The sequence below is a fragment of the Cornus florida genome, unplaced genomic scaffold (assembly GCF_030987335.1).
Source record: "Cornus florida cultivar Cherokee Brave unplaced genomic scaffold, ASM3098733v1 CherokeeBrave_3.0.0_Hap2_Chr05, whole genome shotgun sequence".
In the NCBI taxonomy this organism is placed as follows: Eukaryota; Viridiplantae; Streptophyta; class Magnoliopsida; order Cornales; family Cornaceae; genus Cornus; species Cornus florida.
The window spans coordinates 17,815,499-17,835,213 of NW_026775575.1; the positions used below are offsets into that span (position 1 = coordinate 17,815,499).

General features: G+C 34.0%; 1 protein-coding gene and 1 long non-coding RNA gene across 3 annotated transcripts; both read right to left on the bottom strand.

Moving 5' to 3' along the window:
* Positions 1-6,272: 6,272 nt before the first annotated feature.
* LOC132309060 (secreted RxLR effector protein 161-like) lies at positions 6,273-7,676 on the bottom strand. The gene is made up of 3 exons (XM_059807413.1): positions 7,472-7,676; positions 7,203-7,418; positions 6,273-6,352 (listed from the first exon to the last, which is right to left on the bottom strand). The coding sequence occupies exons 1-3, from the start codon at positions 7,674-7,676 to the stop codon at positions 6,273-6,275; spliced, it is 501 nt and encodes a 166-aa protein (XP_059663396.1).
* Positions 7,677-8,283: 607 nt separating this feature from the next.
* LOC132306153 (uncharacterized) lies at positions 8,284-19,297 on the bottom strand. Of its 2 annotated transcripts, none has more exons than XR_009481839.1 (4): positions 18,908-19,297; positions 18,428-18,497; positions 15,619-15,686; positions 8,284-8,549 (listed from the first exon to the last, which is right to left on the bottom strand). It is a non-coding gene; the product is annotated as an uncharacterized LOC132306153 (long non-coding RNA). The 2 variants fall into 2 exon arrangements; XR_009481838.1 differs by lacking the exon at positions 8,284-8,549 and adding an exon at positions 8,556-11,169 and having other exon boundaries at positions 18,908-19,296.
* Positions 19,298-19,715: the final 418 nt, after the last annotated feature.

Here is a 19,715-nt window from a genome sequence, read left to right on the forward strand (position 1 = left end):
AACAATATGAGATTTTAATTAAATTTACATGTTGTTGTTGGAGGATTTGATTGCTTAAAATTATTCTTGCATTTTAAATGGGTGTTATATGATTTTAATCATGTATGAGTGGTATAATATGCTCAGTTAAATATTTGATTTTGATTATACTTATCTCAGAATTATTGATGTATTATTTTTACATGTTGCATCAATTATTGGATTGTATGAATGTAATGCACCAGTATGGGATGGTGGCATTTTATGGACGGATTAACCAAAGAAGTTAAGTCCTATGTACTTGTGTTTATTAGGGATGGATTAACTAAAATGTTAAGTCCTACCTAGTCATGTCAGACCACTGTACCAGTTGGAAGACATTTTATTTATGTTTTAGACATATTTATATATATATATATATATATATATATATATAGTTATGAGCCATGATATGAGCTTGATTCTCAGGATCTGTGGTTAGGGAGCGTATATTACCTTGGGAAGTCTTGTTGGATATAGTGGATTGTTATGTGCCTTGGTAGGTCTAGGTACTCATGCCCACAATGTGTGCGTTTTGCATATTGCCTACTAATCAGGTTAAGGTCGCCCTATATTCCAACAGTAACCCTTAGTGTGTATCTATTTATATATATACGGAATACTAGTTATTATTGAGTTGACTATGATGTATACATGTATTGGATCTTTGCTTAGACTGTAGTAGAGTAGAACTTGTCTGTGGGCCTGACCCACCATTTATTTTCAAGTGTTCGTCAGGAGTAGAGATTGTTCATGCTGAGTAATGATCAATCTACTTCATTCTTCCGATTCTACTTCGGAGATTCTTTTATGTTTCTGTTTTCAGATGTAGACAATTTTTACTATTGTTTATTCAGTTTTGGGTTTTCTAGGGGTCCACATAGTATGGATTCCCGAGTTGTATTATTTGGAGGATTAGTTGAAATAGAAGATTTTATTTATTAATGGAAATTGATTATGAGGATTTATATATTGGATTATCATTTTAGTTTTCATTTCAGCATTTTTATTTATTTTTATTTATTCTTTTGTATTCTATGTTCGTTTATTGTCTATTTGTTTTGATATCCCTGTGCGCTCGGGCGTGGGCCTCGCCAACCCGCATTGGGAAATCCAGGAGTATCACAGTTGGTATCTGTTCGCACGGTTTTTGTTCCTTACGCCAGTCAAAGGACTCTTCGCGGACGTGCCAGAGTATTTGTACAAAATACCCAAAATATGTAATTGAACACCAGCCTATCCCTTTTTCCGATGGCTGACTCTCAGGCGATTGTATGGGAGAGAGACTAGTAAGAACTCCCAGCAAGGCTCTTTTATGCCTTGTTTGTAGCAAGGACTTTTTAGAGTGTCTAAAGAAATGCAACGGCTGATGAATGTTTGAATGGATGGAATGGCCGAGTGAAGACAGGCGGCAAGAACTTAATCGATCGCCGGCCGAACGTGATGGCGAGAACTTAATCAATCGCCATCAGCCAAACACAATGGCAAGAATTTAATCGATCGCCACTGAAACGTGATAGCAAGAATTTAATCAATTGCCGTCAGCCAAGTAATGACAAGAATTTAATCAATTGTCACTACGATTCAATGGCAAGAATTTAATCAATTGCCATTGAATTGAAAGCCTAACTAAAATTGCGTAATTAAAATTGGCATAATTGAAATTGAAAGAAAATAAATGGCTGAATCGAAATAGTTGACGAGGTTCTAATCAATTGCCATTAAATTGAAATAAAGAAATTGATAGGAAAATGACGTAGAGTCAATTGAAAACATTTTTAGTTGAAATGCATGTTTTGTGGTGGTGCTGGACAAATTGGAAATGGAGTACAATACTTCTATTTATAGAAGTTCTATCTCAACTTATTTTCCTAATTAATTGCTAGAAAATCTCTTTTGCTTCAATCATTTTCTTTTGAAATTCAAACTGAGCTACGGCCCAACATTCCTCGCCTTCAATATCGATGCTCCAGTTTCAATGGGAAAGTCTTTACTGAAATCTCTCTTTTCCTTGATTTGCTTTACTTTGTTGCTGAAAATAGGTCGTATTCCAGTAGTCTTTCACGTCTCTTCTCCTCTTGTTTCGTCTTGCTTCAAATAGAATACCTTTGTTGAAAAAAATATTGATTGCTAAGAAGTCGGTAGAAAGCTGCTGGAAGATTGCTAGTAAGTTGCTGATTTTTAGCAACTTCTTTCTTCAAGCTTGACTGAAATATTTCCCTTAAATGGCTGGAAGACCATTTATAGCCTTGACCCATACACTCACGTGGCTGCCCCTTCTTTTTGAATTTCATTTCCATAAGGATTCAATTTCCTTTCTCATAACTAAATCCCTATTTTTTAGGAACTTAATTATGTCACCTTAGCCGACCTCTCCCAATGTTCTATTTCTAATGAAATTTCCTTTTGAAATTAACACAAGTCTCGGTTGTTTAGTAACAACCCTTTTGGTGAGGTGGCTGAATATATAGATATCCTCCTAAATCTTCTCCTACTATTTCTCCATTGGCCGACCATTCTTGGACATGCTCAACACTTATCGGCTTCCCATTGGTCCACGTCGCTGCTGAAGTGGCTGCCAAGTTTTGGTGCCAACAGTATCAGACCACTATTTATACTGTTTTTCTTAACTGAATGGGTCGTTAACTAAAAAAATTGGGCTAACTAGATATTAGAGGAAGTTAACTAGAAATTGGCTAACTAGATATTGGAGAAAGTTTGCTAGAAATTGACTAGCTAGATATTGGCTATCTTGATATTGTAACCTTAACTAGAAGTTAACTAGAACAATGGACTAACTAGAAATTGGCTAACTAGATATTGCAATAAGGCGCATTGAGAGAATTATGTCTTCACGAGTTTAAAAAAAAAAAAAATATATATATATATATATATATATATATATATATATAGGGATGATTTCGTTAACAGCTCCTAAAATTTGGGCAAATCACACCTAGAAATACCTCTATTTATACTGTTTTCCTTAACCGAATGGGTCATTAACTAGAAAAATTGGGCTAACTAGATATTGGAGGAAGTTAACTAAAAATTGGAGGAAGTTAACTAAAAATTGACTAACTATATATTGGCTATCTTGATATTGTACCTTAACTGGAAGTTAACTAAAACAATGGACTAACGGACTAACTAGAATTTGGCTAACTAGATATTGCACGTTCACTGGAAGTTAAAAATAGGGTGCATTGAGAGGACTACGTCTTCACGAGTTAAAAAAAAAAAAAAAAAAAAAAGGGGGGGATGATTTCATTAACAGCCCCTAAAATTTGGGCAAATCACACCTAGTGATACTTCTATAAAATTATAATTATAATATTTTTTAAAAACCTACTTCACACACATCAACATTTCATCGCTTCATAAATTTTTTTGGCCGAATTTTTTTTTTTTCCCTTCCTAATTGGTACTCACACACTCCCCTCCAAGAAGTTATTTACACCCAAAAGGAGTCCAACCCGCAAATTTTTCTTTTTCTAACACTTAGTTTAATAGTTTTGTATTGTGAACTTGCAATCAGATATCTAGTTAATGAAATCTGATATATTCAAACATTTCGTTGCAATTTATAATCTTCCATTACATCAATTTAGAAGTTCTTTTTTCAAACTTTCCTCCAAACCTAACCATATTTAAAAACAATTTCTTATATGCTATTTGGCCTACGTGTCAGTGCCTATATATAATTTTATATAGGATAAAGTATAATAAAAGCCTAGAGATATATAGGGTAAACCCTTGAGCTTTGCCCATAATAACAGCTATATTAACATTATTATCATTTGATATATTAAATTACCAATTTACTCAATACAATTATTTTTGATTGACCAAATAACCTTTTAAAGTTAATAAGACTCACCCCATTCATATTAATAAACCAAGCATTTCGATTTAGACCAACATTAGAGGGGCCCTAATTTTTATTTAGACCAACATTGGAGGGCCCTCACCAAACTCAATCAAGTGGTTCAAAGAATTAATTTAGATCATAATCCATTTAATTTCACCATTGGATTTCAAATTTTCCCACTTGTTTTAGCCAATTTTGGGAAATTGAAAAATAGGGGTTTTGGGCCCAAGATTTGTGTTTTCTTCAATGATAAACTACTTGCAATAGTACAAACCTCAAGGACTGCGGCAGTTATGCTGTCAAGATATTGGGATTATTTATAATTTAATTCGAAATAGAAGTTTTTAAATTCTAATTTAACTAATTATTTAAATCTAACTTAAACTAAGTAATTGGAGAGATCAAGAGATAGAGAGTCTAAGGGATTGACTTCACCACTAATCCGCCCTCCAATGGTCAATTAGACATATTATTAGGATATTTTGTATGATGAGAAGATGTATGGCTACAAGCATGTAACATAATTTATAAAGAAAAATTCATATGTCTAGGGCCAAGCATAACTCATCTTCGGTTAGCATTATGAAAAATAGAGTTACGCGGGGTGTGGAAACAAATAGTTAATTTTAATTGTGATTAACTCCTTTAATGACCTAGATCCAATTATTAGGTTAACTTGCTCAATTTATGATTGATTAAATTACATGATCAATTTAAACATCCACAATCATAAATATAAATACTGAAAAGTAAAGTAAGTAAAGTTAGAGAGATCGTACCAGGATTTTTAGTAAGGAAACCCCAATTAATAAAATACGTCAACTGTTTGCACGGGAAAAATCTCGTGGACTGTTTAGTCCAAAGTAAACCGATCCACTATGTTTGAAACAAAGTACACTGAACTTTGACTCTGGTTCACACCCTATTGTTCTACCAAACACCAATAGCTGACGATTCTCTGGCTTTGCGACTCCCCATCCAAAAGTAACTTGACCTCAGGCTTATGCTTGATCTTTGTAGAAAAGTAGCAGGTAGATTAGACAGCACTCTACGAATGCTCTAACCATTTCAAAGTGTGTTCGCTTTTACTTCTTTTCTTCAAGATTTGAACTCGATATAGAAAAATTAAATCTTGCTTTTCTTCGGAATATCTAAATCTTCAATACAGCTCCAATTCCGATGAGATAGAGAACAATACAACTAAATCACTCATGCATATATGTGCATGTTCTCAAAAATACATTCAGAATAATCAGATTTGATTTTCTGAATTTTCTCTATATAATTGATGTTTCTTAAAGTCATGAATAAACCTAGGTGTATGACAAGGTTTATATAGAGTTTAGAATGTCCTAATCCTTCTGAAAATATAGAAAATTTCGTACATAGGACGTAGAAGGAAATTCGGATAAAAAAGGAATAAAATAGAATAAGGAAACTAAAATTCTGATGCTGCCAGGACTTTTGGAACTGGTTCCCAAATTGTGGTACCGGTTCAAGAAGGTCAGAATGCTTTTTCGACGCATTATTGGTACCAGTTCCCAACTGTGGTACCAGTTCAAGTTGGGCAGTGAAGAATTATGCATGAACCATAGTTTGGCTACCGGTTCAAGGATTCTCCTACCGGTTCCCAATAGGCAGAATGATATCCTCTATTTCCTTTGAACCTTCTAAAATTCTCTAAGTGTTCTCACTGACTTGCATACCTTCCTACAGCATTGTTCTCATCATCCCGGAGTGTCATAACCTTATGAACACTTGAACTTCTTCAATTCCGCATCCGATCTTCAAACTTGAATTTTAGAACTGAAAAATTACAACTCAATCGGACTTATTTGACAACGAAATTAGCTAATTACAAAATATATCTTACAATCTCTCCCCTTTGGCAATTTCGTGACAAAACCCTAAAAACAAATTTTATAATCTACCCAAGCAAAAAAAGAAGATTATAATTTGTTTCTAGGAAATAAACCGCGGAAAATTTTCTTGAACCTCATGAAGCTTCAACACATGTAGCAACTTGTAATCTGCACATTAGCTCAAACACAACTACCCGTGAAGCTTAATCAATAAAATAAAACAATGCAATATGTAATGGAATGATCAATGGTTCTCTCTCCCCCTCAATGCAAAAGGTTCTCCCCCTTAATGCAAAAGTATCCTCCCCCTGAATGATAAGACTCTAAACTCTCTCTCCCTTTTTGTCACAAATTAACAAGGATTTCAAGGAAGATAGAACCTAGAGGTAGGAAGCAACCAACCACATAAATCTTGTAAATTGAAATCAATGAGAATGTAGACTCCACAAGACTATATGTTTCAACACAAATAACCAAAATCAATTCTTTTAAGTTCCACAAACTTAGTAAGTGTAGTAAAATCAATCACCACCAAGTTCCAAAAACATATGATCTCTCAACTGTTCAGATTTTAGACAATAAATCAATGATATTTCATATCCTAGAAATCAAACAATCAACATATGCAAAAGACATTTTTTTTTTTTTTTTTATCTCTCTTTGTGCTCCATTTTTCTTTTTACACATTGGCGGCTTTCACGCTTATGGGCAGCCAGCTCTTTCACTTATTCCCATTTGTTTCAAGTCGTAACTTTGAACAAATCCCAAAGGTAGCATTTTCTATCTCACCTTTTTCCTTTCAAAAACAGCAAATTTTTCAATCTTTTTAAAAAACTTTTCCATTCCAAGATGGTTTTTTTTTTTCAAAAATTTATTTTCTTTTCACTCTTTTGGTCTAAAACACATAAAACAAGTTTAAATTCTAAGACAATGATCAATCATATCAACATCATCTTTGACCCAAATAATGACATCAAACACTAGTAAATGTACTTTCAATGATTCATTTACTATACGAAATAAGTAAGTAAAACCAATTTCATCAATTCACAGCCATAGTATGTTTTACACAAATAATCCATGTGTCATTAAACTCCTAGTGTTCAATATACTCAATCAATATGATTTGGTTAATCTCCCAAAAACATAATCTAGACACTCAAGATATGCATGAAAATCCTTTCTAAACTATGTCTTTGCAATGCATCTAATTAAGACACAAATGCCTATAGATTTCCTAAGATGAGGAAACTTAGGAGCATCTAATGGCTTAGTGAGAATATCAGCTAAATTTTGACCAATATGCACTTTTTGCAAATACACGACATTTTGTTCAACAAGTTCCCTAAGAAAGTGACGTCGAATGTCAACGTGTTTAGTCCTAGAATGCTAAACTGGATTCTTTGAAATATTAATTATACTATTATTATCACAAAAGATAGCAATAGTACCTTGATCAACTCCATAATCCAGAAGCATCTGTTTCATCCGAAGCAATTGTATGCAACAACTTCTAGCAGCATTGTATTCAGCCTCACAAGATGATAAAGATATGAAATTTTGCTTCTTGTTGTACCATGAAACAATATTAGTACCAATATAGAAACAACCACATAAAGTACTTTTTCTATCATCCTTTTTACTAGCCCAATCAGCATCAGCATAACCTGCAATCTCAGAGTTGATTCAGAAGAATAACGCAATTCATAATTTAATGTACTATTGACGTAACGAATAATGCACTTAATTGCAAAAACGTGTTGTTCTCTAGGATCAGCTTGATACCTAGCACAAACACCTACACTAAATGAAATATCCGGCCTACTTGCTGCCAAATACAACAAGCTACCAATCATACTCCTATACAAAGAAGGATCAACCTTGTTAGGATCAGAGTCTCTATCCAATTTGGATGAAATACTCATAAGAGTTTGCACATGTTTTGAATCTTTCATACCAAAATTTTTAACTAACTCCTTTACATATTTAGATTGAGATATGAAAATCACATCATCAAGTTGTTTCACACTAGAAGAAAAATGAATTTTTACCATGATGGAAAAGGCTTTCTACCACGGTTTTGAACCGTAGTAGAAACAGCCGTGGTAGAAAGTCGAGACTTTCTACCACAATTTTGCACCATGGTAGAAAGTCGACTTTCTACCACAGTGCAAAACCGTGGTAGAAAGTCTATTTTCAACCACGGTTCCGCACCGTGGTAGAAAGTGGTTCTTTCTACCACGGTAGAAAGTCTGTCTTTCTACCACGATCCATAACCGTGGTAGAAAGTGTTATATAATTTTTTTTTAAAATAATAATTTAGCCCTTATGAAGCCTCTTTTTTTTCTTCCCGTGGTAGAATTAATGTGATAGTTTCTACCTCACATTAAGCCCATGGCATAAAGTGTGAGTGTGTGTGTATATATATATATATTAAATGAGTAACCTGTCGTCCAACAACATATATCACTCATATCCTACTCCACATACACAACCAAATTACAACCAAAGGCATATATATATACAACAATCACCTAAAATTAATCCCAAACATTCATTAAATAATTTGAAGTACAAAGTTTCCATCATTGTTAAAAAGGAACAACAATCATCAAAAAAATATTCCAAAACATTCATTGAATAATTTGAAGTACAAAGTCTCCATCATTGTTAAAAAAAAGAAAACCAAGTGCTAAGAAAAGATTGCAAAAAGAAGTAGCACCGCCAAGCTTGCCCAACCATCTTCATTCACTGTACAACGCGTAGAAAGAAACTAAATCCAGCCGTTACATTTTTCCCTATCACATAAAAAAGGTCTTAAAAAATAACAAATGTGCAACTCATATATTCAAATAGAACCACAAAGTAAAGTGCAGGTATGCAACTTCTCAACTACAACAGAAAACATTTTTTAAAAAATCATACAACTTAATGATTTGCTCAAGCAACAATATCACCATAAAGTAAAGTGTACAATTCTCACAAGTTTGATTTGGATAGACATGGTATAACCTATCTTTCTTATTGTAATTTTTATTGAATCTGTAATACCACAACCACATCTCTCCCTGAACCTCAATTTATGTACATTGCTCCATGACTTATGCTTGAGTGATACATTTCCAGACAGATAACATGTTTAACAACCAAAAATAAAAATTAAGTCATGTTTTATTGTCCACCACTGTTCCCTTTCTTGATAGAATTTTGATTCAAGTAGGTGAAGGTGAAGTGCTCATAATCTGATTTTTGCAAAGTTTCATCATATCAATTTCCTAGTACTTCTATTGACCAATTTCTAAACCTAGCACTTGAGTTTCAGTCTGCACTTGTCAAAAACACCACCTTATTTTTCATGGTACAAAATCCAAGCAATTATGTAGATGCATCACACAAGTCTCAAATTCAGTATGCTACTAACAAAATGGAAAGAACAAGATTGTCATTTATGAATCAAATAGAAATTATTATCACCCACAAACAAGAAAATGACCTAAATCACTGGCTTTTCACATGACCCATCATATAGATTCCAATATCATAGCACTTCTTCAACTGAGGGATCGGTTCTTCAGTGTGTAGTATTTCTTGATTGAGATAGTGGAATTCATCTCTTAAATTTATTGTCGTCTTATAATTCATTTCTGACAGGTTTATCAGGCTATGCTTCATTAACCACAAGATAATAAGTAATGCACTATGAAAGATTGCATTTACACAAGCTGCTGAAATATTCATCTTGAGAGTTCTAAGACTAGCCATATTCTGTTAGTTTCTTTATAAATTCATGTATGAGTCAAACCAATGTTCAAAAGAAAACATAAAACAGAGAAGTAAATCAAAGCTGTTCAATTCTATGAGCTGATGTAACGACCCTGGATTTTCCAACCTAGTGTGTACAGTGATGACCCGAACTGGATCCAAGATGCGGAAGCAAGAAACAAGACAATGGTCTCCCAAGGCATAACACACCTCTAAGACCCTTTGATGACCTTCCATGAGGTCACGGACCCAAATGAATAAGGTGCGGAAGCAACTTGAAAATAAGTCCATAGAGATGTACATTATCCCTAGGACACAAGAATAGACTTTGAAAGAGTTTCGAGACTCAATGGAAACAAAACGAAGACAAGGGCATCCACCGAAAAGAGGACCAAGGGCAAAATGGTCATTTTACGCAAGGAGGAAGGAATTTAACTATCAACAAGTCAAATTTGATCAAAAACATCTAAAAACGTCCTTTGATAACTTCACATGAAGACCCAAGGCCAAAGGAAGTGCAATCCCGGATGAACCCCATCCCGGTTCGAACCAAATCCGACACCCTCTCACTAAAACAATGATATCTTGAGTTAGGAAAATAATCTGAAGCTGAAATTGGTACCATTGGAAAGCTTACTTTGACACGATCAATTTAGACTCAAGAACAGACCAATTCCGAGTTGAAACGAAGAAGTTACGTCAGATTAAAGTTGGAAGTCCAAAACTGAAAACTCTGGAAGACTTGAACCGGTTCAACATTCTTGAACCGGTTCAACATTGGCAGTACGCCCAAGCTGAACCAAAATGACACCTTGAACCTGTTCAGCCCACACTGAACCGATTCAACCCACCCAAGTTGCAAAAAAAACAACAGAAACAATAAAAATGCAAAAATTGAGTTTAGAGCGCGGTTTTTGAGGTCAAGATGACATTTTTCGAAAAAATGTCGTGAAGAAACTCTCCTTAAAATCACATTTTCTATGTGATGGAGTCGAGAACGGAATTTATTTCCCAAAGGAAATTCCTAAAATGCCCTTGGGCCGAGTTTTTCAACAAAAAGGTAAAATAAGTCCATAGGAGACTCAAAACACAAACAAAAGGGTTTTCATGGAAACGATCATTCACGCAAACGTAAATAATGATTTTGAGTGCGCGGGAATAGTCCGCGACTCCCGAAAATGGCCGAGTCAAAATCCGACCCCCCAACGGCCAAAAAGGCGAAAATTAACTTGAAATGAGAAAAGTGAAAACCAAAATTAGGAAATGATTTCAAATGACCGTTTAGCCCTTGACCACACTTCATACATGATTAATGAGACCCTATGAAAGAATAAAAATAGAATTCCCACACCCAATGCAACCATTGTGAGACCAATACTTGACATTTTTTTAATATTTTCTTAATATTTCATGAAGTTAAAAGTTACATAGGATACAAGGTACATGTTATTGGCCTTCGGCCTCATCTTATACATGTTGAATATAATGAAAAAGGTGTACTTATGTACACATTACATAAATAGAATCAAATATACACATTTTGTCAAATAAAACTACAAAAGGCATCTCATGCTAACATTTGCATGAAATGGAAACTTAAAAACTACAAGTCATCCACGGAATGATCGACAAATATCACGAACCAAGTCTTCGTACCTGAACAAATCCCCCAGTAACTTCGGGATGAGTAAACAAGTTTACTCATAGAGAATGAGCATGCATCGACTCGATTTCTTTAGAGATTTCTAGACTAACATGAATCAATTCAAAAGGGATCATGTCACCTAACGTCTATGTCAAAGGTAAGACTCAAAGAGCATCCTAAGCTATCCTAGAACAATGTCAAAAAAAATCATAATACATATACATGTATGAAACAAATCAAGGTTGGGGTAATCCAACGAACACGAGAAGTTTATAAGTTAACATGAATTACATTATCAACGTAGTTAAACAGGGTTTGGAACAATCCATACAACACGACAAGAAAAATGCTTGAAAATAGATTAACATGAATTGCATTATCAATACAATTAAGCAAGATTGGAACATACCAATTAACACGACAAGAAGCATATTCCGATACAAGTTAACAAGAATTACATTATCAATGCAATAACATGGTTGGAGCATTCTAATTAACACGATAGGAGTAACACATGAAAACGAGAACAAGGCATAATATCTGTACAATTAATTAAGGATGGAACATTTCCTATAACACGAAAGAGTTTCAAAAATTCGAGGAATGCAACACTTGAAATCTAAAGAGTGAAATCAAACAATGTGAAAACTTGGATATCACCCGGATTAAAACCGTACTCTTGAGATCACTTTAAGGTTATCAACCCAAGGGTACCTTCCCCTAGTCTTGGGATCACTTTAGGGTTGTCAACCCAAGGGTACCTTCCCCTATTCTTGGGATCACTTTAAGGCTATCAACCCAAGGGTACCTTCCCCTATTCTTGGGATCACTTTAGGGCTATCAACCCAAGGGTACCTTCCCCTGTACTAGAACCATGTCCTAGCCATGACAATTCTTGATTAATATCCCAAGTCCCAAAATCAACAAGTTATGCAGGTCAAGATTGTATTAAAATACAAGAAATATATTAACCACGTTTCATGCACAACCAAGATTTTGGAACACACAAGTCATGCCCTAAGTTCATCAACTATAATGGCATGTGAAATGTTAAGAAAACATAGTATGCATCTATATAGATTAGAACTAAGATATATAGCATAAGAAATCCATTGAAGTACATATATCACAAGTATAAGACACATGATTCAATTACTTATTTAACAACACATGAGTAACTTAAATCATTCTAAGACAACCATGCTAGTTCATTAACTACCTTAATGAGATCAAAATACAAGGGGTCTTGATACATGATGAAAAGCTAAAAGCTTCATGAAATACAAGTCCAACATCAAGTTACAAGTTCATTTCATACGAGACACGACCATGTGATTTAAATTCCATACAAGGGAAATAAGCAAATGTAAGTCTCAAAACTTATCCGATTATTCTCAATTGATACCTGTGAAGAAACTTGTCAAGAAAAGTATAAATTCCAATTTAGAAACTTAATCAAGACCAAGAAACTATTGAATGGATTTTAATTATTCCATTTAATTAAAATCTCTAGATTTTGAAATTCATCTAAATGATCTCAAATTAATATATGTTATACATGCCAAGACTTGATTTAATAACCTATTACAAGCAAATTACATGCAAGTTATGACCATGAGCATTAAACTTTAATACTAGATAATAATTAAACAAAAGGTTTTCAAAACTTAATCAAATGTTCTCGATTAAATATATGTGAAACTATATGGCATGCATACCAAGATTATCAAGTCGGAAATCCAATGGAGTGAATAGTACACTCGGAATTAATTAATTAATCAAATTAATCATTTGTCTCTAGATTTAAAACATCATCAAATACTCTCAAATTCACATATGTTGAAGAGTATGCTAGGGCCTAATTTAATATGCTAACACACATCGATTTCAAGCTAGTTAAGGCCACACAAATTAAACATTTATTCAAGATAAATATTAAATAAAATCTTTATTCCTTATCCAAATACTCTAAATTTAATATATGTCAATGACCATATCAAGGGGTAATTTAATATCATACCATAAGTTTCAAAAAAGCTATAACGAACCGGTAGAATCAAATCTCATACAAGAAAAATAAATAATAAAATCTCTAGATTTTATATTTAAGCATGTAAATAAGTTGTATAAGCATTAATATCATACTATATAGCAAGAAAATAAATTATAACACCCCCTACCTCCATTTGAGATAAAATCTCAAATCCCCACTGAAAAAAAAATGTTCTGAATCCGACGATACTCCTAGGTTATGTCGGGGACAACGAGAGGAACATTAAACACCAAGGAGGTACCATGAAAATCTGAACTTGAACTTGAAACCAGGAACTCAAAAATGGTCAGAAATGGATTCTGATAAGGGGGAAAGGTGCGCGTTGTCAAGGCGAGCAATAAACACTAAGGCACGATGACATTTCACACGAAGGAAGGGCTTCAAATGAGGAGAGAGAAGGTGGCAGCCCCTTGGGCTGCCATGAACGCCAACCGAGAGAGGGGGGAGAGAGAGAAAATCTCATTTTTTGTCTTTAAATCCCCTATTTATGGAAAAACCCTAAAAGTGCCTCGAAAGAGCCCCGCCGGGTCTAAAAAAGTGGATTTTGAGCAAACGCGCTCAAATGAAAAAACTCCGTGAACGAAAAAGATTCTAAATGAGAAAACATGAACGGAAGAAACAACGTCAAAAACTGAGTACCAAGCAAAGAGATATACCCCGAACAAGTTCAGCGGCAACTAGGGTCAGAAACTCTAAAACTGGAGAAAAACGAAAGGAACATAAAACACCAAGGAGGTACCATGAAAATCCAAACTTGAACTTGAAACCAGGAACTCAAAAATGGTCAGAAATGGATTCTGATAAGGGGGAAAGGTGCGCGTTGTCAAGTCGAGCAATAAACACTGAGGCACGATGACATTTCACACGAAGTAAAGGCTTCAAAGGAAGAGAGAGAAGGTAGCAGCCCCTTGGGTTGCCATGAACGCCGACCGAGATAGGGGAGAGAGAGAAAATCTCATTTTTTATCTTTAAGTCCCCTATTTATAGAAAAACCCTAAAAGTGCCCCGAAAGAACCCCGTCAAGTCTAGAAAAGTGAATTTTAAGCAAACGCGCTCAAACGGAAAAACTCCGTGAACAAAAAAGATTCTAAATGAAAAAACATGAACAATGGAAGAAACGTCGTCAAAAACTGAGTACCAAGTAGAGAGATATGCCCCGAACAAGTTTAGCGGTAACTAGGGTCAGAAACTCTGAAACCGGAGAAAAACGACCAGAACGGAATTCTAAGAGTACACGACTCGACGAAATGTGAAAATGAATCCCGTACGAGAATCCAAGCTCCAGACGAAATATTTTTGTAATAACTTTCGTTAATTCCACAATAGCCCCTCCAAAAAGGGTTAACTGCACTAATGCCCCAGAATGAAAATATCTTCTAAAAATATTTTCTTAGATACCCCTAAAACAAAATATCTTCAAAAGATATTTACGAAAAACACCCCAAGAAAAGAAAATAATTCCAAAGAATTGTGCATCCATGCCCCTATGAACACCAGGAGCAACCAGAGTACTTTCCCGCAAAAGTAAAGATACGTATTTCGAGGAAACCACTGAAGATGAAGACACGTAAAGTCAAAAACTAACTCTGAGCATGAAAAGTGAGGTTGTGCCAAAAAGTGACAAACAGAAAAAAGACGAAATAGCGCATAGTGTCCGAAAAGTGAAAATGCGAAAATGACTCGGTCCTCAAAGGAAGTTGTCAATCCACATGAAAGAGTCTCAGAAACCATTTTCGAACACTCGAGATAACACTAAGCGACAAGAAATAGAGCTTAGAAAAGAAAATTAAACGGAAAAAAAATTCATCCGTAAAATTTCAAGAAAAAAGGAAAGGGAGGTAAATGATCGGGTCGTTACAGCTGAATAAACAATTAATCCCTAAACCTGAAACCTCAATCAATACACAGCCCAGTTCTAAGCATTCACAAATTTGTAATCAATTTTTAAAAAAAAAAAAAAACTATAATTCTTCATTCATTCCAGAGAAAAGAGTAAGAAAATCAAAAGGACTTAATATTTGCATTCTCTTTGTGGCACTAGAAAACAAAAATCTCAATTTTTCTGAACTCAATTCAATTACCTGGTTTTAAGATGATGATTTATCCAAACAATATCCGTACAGCAGAGAAACACAAAACATGGACCCATATTTTTGTTCCAAATTAGCTTTCTTTTCCAACATTTTCTCGATAATCAAATGGAAAATCAAGCCAAAAAAAATCCAATGCAGCTACATTTATTTATTTATTTATTTTATTTGTGAATGCATTGCACTACAACCAGCCACACACACAAGTTCATACATAGGCACATCACACACTTTGCAAGGGAAAACAATCTTCAACTTTTTATACATAGAATGCATTGCCATGGTGATAATGGAAAAGAAGAAGTAGAGTATCTGACATTTGTTGTAGACTAGAACAATTAAGATTCTAATCCTTCTCCTCCTAATGAACTGGTGATAATGGATCCTGTCCCAAAAAAAAGGTTACAAATGTAATGTCAACAAAAATATAAAAAATCATATCATATGTTAATGGCTACTTTTTGGAAAAAATCAAATCATTTTCTATCTTCTTTAGTTGCAGCACAAATTAATATAATAAAATGTCCTTAATATATAAATTGCTATGTTGCAGCTCTTTGCAGATAGGAAAAAAGTGGCAAACTGTTCACTTTAGCTAGTAGGAAGAATAAGAAAAATAAAAACAATTACACACTACGATTAGTTTGTACGCAAGACTAGATTCAGAATTTAGTTAAAAATTCTACTTTTCGAAGAACTTCTAGCTACTAAATCCAATTTGTCCAAGGAAATCATTTCCCTCTCTAAAGTAGACCTTCTAGTTACTTTCCGAAATAGAGTTATTTGAATTCAGTTTGGTGTACAAAGTAATATATTCCTCGCATGGGACTAATCTGAATGCCTGGATTGTCAAGAAATGCTAGTTGGAGACAATGGTGGGGAGTTCGATGGTGAAGCATAAGCTAAGAAAGAAAATAAGAGAAAATTTGAAAAATCTTCCAATCATTTGACAATCTTAGATGTTATATCTTTGTTTTAGCATTATGACCTTATTTTTAATTTTTATTTTGAGAAAGTAATTAAAGCAAGCACACACACCCATTATCTTAGTAATTCTCACACCAAAAATAGACTTCTGTGTCTTCCTAATGGGAGAGTGTTCATTGAATCCCGAGGATCGTGAGCAGCTGAGAGGGGCAAGTGAGTGGCTAAGATTTGAGAACCTAACATCTAGAACAGAAAACTAAGACAACTGCTTAAAATTTACTGAAAAAATAGTAGATTTTACAAAAGTAATAGTACCAACTTACCCATTTCATCAAACACCCATTATGCAAATCAACTAATTTTTCCTTTAACATAGTCAAAAAGAAACTAACTCAGTAGCTTTATTTAGCATTTTCCTATTCCAAAGATAATATAAGTATGAGTTAGGCTGAATCGAAGTCTTTTGAAGACTTGGCCCTGAAAATAATTATCTGGAGTATATGACAATCCACAATTATCTTCAAAATATTCTTTTTAGACCATTTAAGAGAATACTTGTATCATTTTTATTTGAAACTCCACATTATAAAAACAGAATCTATTACTTGAGCTGCAGCTCCAGCTTATGTTCCTCCTCTTCCCTTAAGTAGGAGATTTTGAAAATATGGTTAATTGGACTCGTATTTTTCTTGGCCCTTAGCTTCTATGGAAGATTTTGTAGGCCAAGTTTAGCAAAGGCATAGTCTAGATATGAATCATATGAGGCAGGCCTCATTCCTCGGCCCCAGAAGCTGAGCCCAATGTGGTGGCAAAACTTTCTCTAGTATCATAACAAATTGACTCAGCATTAGTGTCTCCTCCCTGCCTACATATTGGACAGTCCCATAAATGTAATTTATTTATTTATTTTTTATCTAAACACCAATATAACTAAAGCAGAACCTGTGCCACCTACTTATACTTATGGTGTAAATGATAGAACTTATTTTGACTTCTATCATATCATAACAAATTGTTCTACCTCTTAATCTTACTACCATCTAGATGAACTCTGAATAAAAATTTTATTCGTATAACATTTTCATTCTTAGGAAGCCTAAAAAAGTAACAAAAATAATTACACAAAAAATTTACTGAATGGACCGTATGAAGATCACATACCGCTGGTATCCACAAACACTCTAAGGTGGTCAGAGATGCTCATGAAACAGAAGCAATTCATTTCCTATGATGACATATATATATATATATATATATATATATATATATATATATATATATAATTGAAAACAACTAGATGAAGATACCTTGAGAACTGAATTAAAACCTTACCCAGAAAAGAAAAAATAAAATAAAAAATCTTTTTGACATGAATAATTTGTGCTACAAATTTAAATAAGCCATATCTGAAATTTATAAAGTTAATGAAAGATGAAATCTTGACCAAGTGAGGTAGCATAGATTTTTTTGGTATGATTAGCCACTGCATGGTCGTGGAATATATATTAGGTCTTTGTTGGCAAATGACATGTTGAATACAAAATTTTCATATATTTTAATGCCACGACATTGATGAATCAAGTATGTAAGTTGAGCTCTTATTATGTAAGTTGAACTTGCCCCAATGTCATCAACACCAACTACATTAATAGCAAAGCCTACAAGCTGGAAATGACAATTCTGAAAAGACCTAGCTAATTAATGAGCCCACCATGGGGCAAGTTCAAGTTAAATGTTAGAAATATGAAAAAAAATAATAAGAAGCCATAAATGTGAGCTCTGGCATTAGCAATCTTTCTCCTAAGACTCAGACCAAAGTAATCAGCCTAATACAGTTCCAGAATTGTGAGAGATTAATCTTGGTTGCGGTATTCTAGATCATCTTGCTAAATATTTGGGGAAAGTTGAATGATATAGACATTTAATCAAAAACAAGTCCACAACCACACCAACGACCCAGTAGGCGGTGACAAAGATGATGATGTAGTTCTATGGTATGTCAAGAATGTGGGATCAACAACTTTGGTCTAAGTCCAGCAGAATAAATAATCCATTCATATGATTCATATTAACATTATTCAATCTACCAGAGAATACGCAGACATAAGGTCATAATAAATAGAAAAGTGTCATGTATATCAATACATACAAACAGATGGGTAAAGCAAACTTCTGTCACTAATAAGAAAAACCACTTACTTGAATGAGATGGTTGGTATAACAGCAAAAGCTATCATTAAAAACAACGCAGCTCTGAATGTTGGGATTTCTGGAGAAAAAAAAAAAAAAAAAAAAAAAAGGAAGATAGACAAAATTGAGCCAAATTTTTAAACGTGTTAAAAAAAACAAAAAAAAACAAAAAGTACATGTAAAAATAACAAAAGGGGGTTCTTTCAAAACACTGAGCAAGGCAAGTGGCAAAATGCAAGGATGATCAAGAAGTATGCATCACGATTGTAGAAGAAATTGAGCCAAAAAAAAAAAGAGGAAATTCCACCCCTTTTCCTGGACAAATATAGTCAATCTTAGAAGGTGAAGTATAGTTGGTCTTATTCTGTAGTACTAAAAATTTGCCCTAAAAATTTCACTAAATAGGATTTAGTTTGCAAAATAAGAATTACAGAACTTGATTAATTGATTTAGGAAAAAAAAAAAAATTAATACAAAACCCATACATACAAGTTAGCAGTTGCAGAGAGAGGGCTTGAGAGTTGAGAGGCAGCGGGCCAGAGGCTGAAGCTTGCGAACGGCGAACCCTAACTGGAACAGCGGGCAATGGAAATTGAAGGATATGGGTTTTGATATTTTGAACAATTTGAAATGATATGCCGATATGGGTTCTGATTCTTGTAGATTTTGTAGTTTGCAGTTGCAGAGACAGAGAGAGGGCAAGTTCAAAGTCGAGAACGAGAATAGAGATGGAGGCGATTTGGGAGGTTGATCTGATTGTTGTAGATCTTGTAGTTTGCAGTCGCAGAGACAGAGAGAGGGCAAGTTCAGAGTTGAGAACGAGAAAAGAGATGGAGGCGATTTGGGAGGCTGAAATGATTTGCGTGTATGGTCTGAAATAATCTACCCTAAAATTTTAAGAAAGTAGCGGAATAAGACCCGCGTACAGGATTTCACCAAATTCACTTTTTAGCGCGGTTATAATAAAATAAATTCATTTTAAACCACGATTATAAAAATAACTGTAGTAAAAACTACAATTACTATCATGATTTTTCCTTAATCGTGGTAAAAAAAATTTCTACCACGGTTTTAAAATAACCATGGTAAAATATAAATTTTCTACCATATTTATTTTAAAACTATAGTAGAAAGTGTTTTTTACAACGGTTATTTTAAAACCGTGGTAAAAAAGACGTTCTAAAAAATTATTTTTCTTGTAGTGTCAGTTGGAGGCCTAGAAAGAAAGTTAGTTCACCAACCATGCTAATTTCAAAAGTATTACTCATATCCTTAGTAAAATTATGAATAAGGTTAT